The sequence below is a fragment of the Entamoeba dispar genome, genomic scaffold (assembly GCF_000209125.1).
Source record: "Entamoeba dispar SAW760 scf_1105229462403 genomic scaffold, whole genome shotgun sequence".
In the NCBI taxonomy this organism is placed as follows: domain Eukaryota; phylum Evosea; order Mastigamoebida; family Endamoebidae; genus Entamoeba; species Entamoeba dispar.
In genome coordinates, this window is record NW_001855175.1 from 3,853 (window position 1) to 9,887 (window position 6,035).

The window sequence follows — 6,035 nt, forward strand, 5'->3', positions numbered from 1 at the left end:
TATAATTTTAAAAATCATATAACAAATGCTGTTTGTGAAAGATATGATGTTAAAGGATGTCCTGAACCAGGAAGTCATCATGCTTCAATGATGGTAACATTATCAAGTCAATATGATTATTTTATTTTTGCTGGTGTTATTACTGATAATAATGCAGCTTTTAATTTAACTATCACAACATTATGTCCATATAATTGTGGTGGAAATGGTGTTTGTGATAAAGTATCTCAAACATGTATTTGTAATGATGGATATGTTTTAAAACAAGATAGTTGTTCATTGTGTGGAAATGGAAAAAAAGATGAAGGTGAAGAATGTGAAAAAGTTTCTGGAAATAATTATATTGACCCAAATTGTGATTATTCTACCTGTTCATGTGAAGATGGATATATTCCATTAACAATCAATGGTGTAACTAATTGTGCTGTTCCAACTTGTGGAGATGGAGTAATTAATGATTATGAAGAATGTGATGGTGGAGAAGGTTGTCACCATTGCGTTTGTATTGAAGGATATCGTCCTTATGAAAGTCCAAGAATGTATTGTTTAAGTAATAAATGTGGAAATAATGTACTTGATGAAGGTGAAGAATGTGATGGTGGAGAAGGTTGTTATGAATGTGAATGTCAAGCTGGATGGTTTGAGGCACATTCAGTAGGGTGTCAAAGAGTACGAAGATCTATTGTATCATTAATAATATTTATAGGTGGAATTATCATATGGATATTCATTTGGCTATTACTACTTATTGGTTTTATTTCAAAATACATCTTCTTAAATAAACTTATCATTTCAGAACAACAAAAAGAAGAAGTTAATGAACAAATGACATTAAAATCAGATGTATATTCATTTGCTATTTGTATGTTAGAAGTTTGGATAAGTAAAGATCCATATAATTCAATAAAATTCCCAGATGGTGAATCAATTCTTAAGTTTGTTGGAATAAAAATGAAAATTAGGAATAAGTTGTTGTTGTGCTAAAAACTTCTTAAAAAATAAAAAATAAGAAGATATTTTCATTTAAGGTACTCTAACAAAAGTGTATTATTTGTTGGCATCAAGATTTAGAACAAGTCTCAGTATTTATTTATTTAGAAATATTACAAAAGAGTATAATTGTTGATACCTCATAATACTTCTTGTTATGAAAGTCATTGTAAAACAAATTCATTGAAGAAATTTGACAGAATTCTTTTTAGGCACAGGTAAAAAAAGGATTTTAATACAAGTTTGACTATTGTTTAGTTGTTTGCTAATGCTTTTCTTTAATGAACAAGAACTATGAAGTAGAAGAAAATATAAAAATGAAGAAATATAAAGTCACTATATTAGAAATCGTCCCACTCTGATACTGTTTTCTTTTTTATAGTTTCTTCTTCTTCTTGTTCTTGGTCATTACCTCCAAAAAGAAATTCATCATCTTCTGGAGGTTGGCTTTCGTTTTGTTTTAATGTTTGTAAAAACGTACTCAATTTGATTGAGGGCTTAGGTTGTTTGTTTTCTTCTTTCTTTAAAAACAAAGGTTTTTGAATGTTTTTTTTTTCTTGAACATTTTCGTTGTTTACTTTTTTTGTAGTGTCATCCTCAAATAATGCTAACAATTCATCAACATCGTTTATGTCATCATCTCTTTCATTTTTGTTGGGAGGCTTTAATGATTGTGTTGTGGTTGTTAAATGTTTTTCTATTTGTTTCTGTTGTTTTTCTATATCACTAAACGATTTTTTATATTTTCTTTTCTTTTTTTCATCTTTCTTTTCAAAGGGTTTAATCATTTTTTGATATAAATCTCCTTCTTCAACTTCTTCTTCAATATCAAATTCTTTCCACATGGAGTGTTCTGATTTTTGTTGGTTTTTTTGTTCATTCTCTTCTTGGAGATACCAAACATTATTTTGTTCTTCTTCATTTATTTGTTCTCTTTGTTCCACCTTCTTTTGAATATCATTTTCTTCTTCTACTATCCTTTTTTCGTTGTACTCTCCACATAACGTTCTTAAATCTTTTGCTTGATTAGATATACCAAATATGTGTTTGTATGATTGTTTTTCTCCACAGACTTTACATTGAAATTTCTTCAGTTTGTTCTTAATATGCACTTGAAACATTTTACAAGAAAAACATTGTAATAACACAAATTCTTGTGGCATTTGTTATTAAGATTTTTGTTTTCTATCTTCTAGTTTTATTCTTTAATCTTAACTAAAAAATAAATAAAAGTTATTACCCTTTCTTAGCTGTTTATTGTTTATCAGTCCATAGAATAATGGTTTCTCAAGAAACAGAGATTTGTAAGAGAGTAGAACTCACTTAAATTTTTTGGAATGTTATATATAGCACAATTAACATACTGTTAAATATGAATGACGATCAATCAACAAAACACTAATCCCAGATTGTCAGTTGTTGAAAACTTTCAAGAAATAGTTAAACCAACTTAAATAATCGTTAATTAAAACATATAAAATAAAAATACTGAATTATAATATAGAACACTAGTAAAATACTTAGAATAACATAAACAAATAAAACCTAAACAAAAAGAAAGAACAAGGTATGTTCGAGATAGAACAAGAATGTGTCAGTGTTTTGTTATTCAATTGATCTGTTTTTCTTCTTTTTTTAAAGACAACCACTTGAGTAATCATTTTTATTACACAAAATTATTCAAATTGATAATTAAGAAAAGTAACAAAAAGTAAAGAGTTTCATCTATCTTATTAAATATTTTGAATTGAATAGGTTAAATTTATTATGAGTAATTTGAACGAACTTTAATGATAATGTCTATTTGAACTATTACAGAATATTATTCCTTTTTTCATATTTTTAATCATTGGTATTATTCTTCATAAATATCAAAAATTTGGTTCTTCTTTGTAGAGGAAGAGTTTAGTCTACAGTTTTCATGATAAAACCAAAGAAATTCTTTAATCGTTCCATTACAGAGAAGATTAGTTTATTTAAGATTATGCTGGATAATATTTTTCATATTAGAATAACTCATATAAAAGATTCAATTAACTTTTTTTAAAAAAAATATCCAAAAGAGTCATGGTTTAATTTGATAAATGAATAAGGAAAAAAGGTGTATGGGAAATTCTTTAATTAAAAGATATTTTATAGTAATGTTGAAAAATGATTGAATCGTAGTATAAAAATAGATAATTGAAAATGTGATGTCAGAAACCCTTATTATGACTGATTTCCTGAAAAAAACTAAAATATTCAGTTATGGTGAATACTTTTATTCTTTTTTTGTTTAGTTCTATTTGTTTTGGTTACTATTGTTTAAAAGAACAGAAGAACGATATTATATTATATACTAACACTTCATGTATTGACCCAACAATAAAAAATCTAGAATTTGTTGGAGATTATACTAATTACTCATCTTTTATTATAGACATATATAGTGTTTATTCATTTGTTAAATTTGGTTCACCAGACAAAACATTTCAAGCAAATAAAGTTGTAATTCAACTAAAACAAAAATTGAATAATCTATATTCAATTAATTTTAATCATATTGAAACAAACTTTGAGCTCTACTTAACAGACAATAATTATTTATTTGGAGGTATCCAATTAAACTTTTGTAATGGAAACAGTCCAACAAAAATAATTGGAGACGTTGATACATTGTGGATTTATGGAAATGATGACGTTAAATTTAATTATCATTTACCTATTCAACGCACTTATTTCTCTTCAACTAATACTATGTTAAAACTACCGTTTAGTGATGGTATTCGTTATTTAATATCATCGTATGAAGGGACAATCAATCAAATAACATCAACTTCATCAAGTGATGATTATTTCAATCAAACATGTGGTGGAATGGTTCGTTATTTTAGTATTAAGAATATTAAGTTTCATAGTGCAACATCAAAATGTTTGCGTTCATTCACAAAGGATGAAGAAGATGATTTCAACTTATTTATTGTTACTATTATTATGTCTTTATTACCTAATTATAATTATTACATGGCATTATCAACAAATAATTATATTATTAGAAATAACTATGGAACAGATATTCATAAAGTATATACATATCCTAATCAATGGTTAAAATATGAATCATCAAATCAAACAACATTCAATATTTATAGAAAGAAAGAACCATATCAAAGAATTGAATTTAGTTTAACAATTGAAACATCAAATGAAGGAACAACATCAATTAAAGAAGTAGAAAATAATGATAAATCAATTTCAACAGTAATTATTTCTTCTTCAAAACCATTAACTGATTTAACTAAAGTTGAATTTTTAGAAACAACATCAACAAAGAAAAGTCAAATAATGATTATTGGAATGAATGGAATAACATTAGATAGTATTGGATATAAGAATTGTAATATAATGATTTATAAACAAGAAATACAGGAATGTATTGAATGTGAAAAAGGATATTATTTAAATTCAAATAAAGAATGTCAATTATTACCAGATAATTGTATTGTAGGATATAAAACATATTGTTATCAATGTAAAGAAGGATTTATTAAAGAAAAAGGAGAGTGTAAAGAAATTGATAATAAATGTAATAAATCAGAAAGAAATTATTGTTTAAAATGTTCAAATGGATATAAAATAGAAAATAATCAATGTAATGGAGATAAAGAAGATCAATGTTATTATGAAGGAAATGAATGTGTATCATGTTCAAATAGATATACATTAAATAATGGAAAATGTTCAATTAAAGAAAAGAATCAAAATGGAAAGAATGAAGAAATATATTGTGAAAATGGAAAATACATCAATAATAATAAATGTATAGAATGTTCAAAATCAGAAATATGTCAAACAAATGATATTGAAATAAAATGTAAATATGAAGAATATTTAGATAATAATAAATGTATAAATAAAACATGTGAAGAAGATATGATAAAAGATCAAAATGGAAAATGTAATAATAATAATAATATTGAATATTGTTTAAATAAATCATATGTTAATGGAAAATGTGTTGAATGTTTAAATACATATTCACCTAATTTGAAGGGAGAATGTATTAATACAAAAATAGAATATTGTGAAGAACAAAATACATATGGATGTAAAAGATGTGAAGAAGGATATTATTTAACAAAAGACATGAAATGTTTAAAATGTGATGATAAATGTGAAACATGTTATGGAACATCTACATATTGTATGAGTTGTTCTAATGATAAATATTTAAGAAATGATAAAACATGTCAATCAAATGAAGAACTAAATGGAACATGTTTACGAATATTGCCAGATGGAAGTGGATGTGGAATATGTAATAAAGGATATTATAGAAATGGAAAAGGATGTTCAAAATGTGAAAAAGAATGTTTAACATGTAATCAAAAAGATAAATGTATAATATGTGGAGAAGGATATTTTATGAGTTCAACAGGAATATGTAAATCAACAACAACAATTAAAGGGTGTAAAGGAGAAATAGATAAAGAATATGGATGTAGAGAATGTTTAACAGGATATTATTTAATAAATAAAGAATGTTCAAAATGTGGAAATAAATGTATAACATGTTTAAATGAGAAAGAATGTAATACATGTGAAGATGAATATATAATAATAAATAAAGAATGTATTCATTATTCAAATATTAATAAATGTAAAGAAACAAAAAATAATAAATGTTCAAAATGTTCATTTTGGTATGGAATCAATGAAGAAGGAACAAAATGTAATAAAGAAATTGTATGGTGGATGATAATGATAATTATCATCATTATACTTATTATCATCATTATAATAATTATAATTATAATAATAATGATTAATTACATTATAAAACGCAAAGAAAAGAAAGAACAAGAGAAAACAACAACAATATTTAAAATTTCACAATCAAATATCAAATTCATAACACTTGGAGATGGAATAATAACAAATAAAAAAGAAATAGAAATAGGAGAAGGAGAAGAAATTGAAGTAAATAAAGAAATCAGAGAATTAATATGTATTGGAAATGAAAAGAAAGAAAAAAAGAAAATACAAATAAGTAGTAAAGAAGAAAA

General features: G+C 24.7%; 3 protein-coding genes across 3 annotated transcripts in view, besides 6 other annotated features; 2 read left to right on the forward strand and 1 right to left on the reverse strand.

The window, feature by feature from the left end:
• Positions 1–984, forward strand: part of EDI_197200 (uncharacterized protein) — a gene marked incomplete at both ends in the record, with an annotated part of 1,092 nt that extends 108 nt beyond the window's left edge. The window contains one exon of the mRNA XM_001733435.1: positions 1–984. This exon is cut by the window's left edge and continues 108 nt beyond it. Coding sequence (XP_001733487.1) covers positions 1–984 — 984 coding nt within the window.
• Positions 985–1,331: 347 nt separating this feature from the next.
• EDI_197310 (uncharacterized protein) lies at positions 1,332–2,153 on the reverse strand (the record flags this gene model as incomplete). Its single annotated transcript, XM_001739779.1, has 1 exon — positions 1,332–2,153. The coding sequence occupies one exon, from the start codon at positions 2,151–2,153 to the stop codon at positions 1,332–1,334; it is 822 nt and encodes a 273-aa protein (XP_001739831.1).
• Positions 1,725–1,763: a microsatellite.
• A 298-nt stretch (positions 2,154–2,451) lies between the features above and the next one.
• Positions 2,452–2,493: a sequence feature (AT_rich).
• Positions 2,494–3,237: 744 nt separating this feature from the next.
• On the forward strand, positions 3,238–5,884 carry EDI_197320 (uncharacterized protein; the record flags this gene model as incomplete). Its single annotated transcript, XM_001739780.1, has 2 exons — positions 3,238–5,715; positions 5,819–5,884. 2 exons carry the CDS (start codon positions 3,238–3,240, stop codon positions 5,882–5,884), a joined length of 2,544 nt encoding a protein of 847 aa, XP_001739832.1.
• Positions 4,929–4,966: a sequence feature (AT_rich).
• Positions 5,579–5,653: a sequence feature (AT_rich).
• Positions 5,725–5,795: a microsatellite.
• Positions 5,885–5,897: 13 nt separating the features above from the next.
• Positions 5,898–6,035: a microsatellite.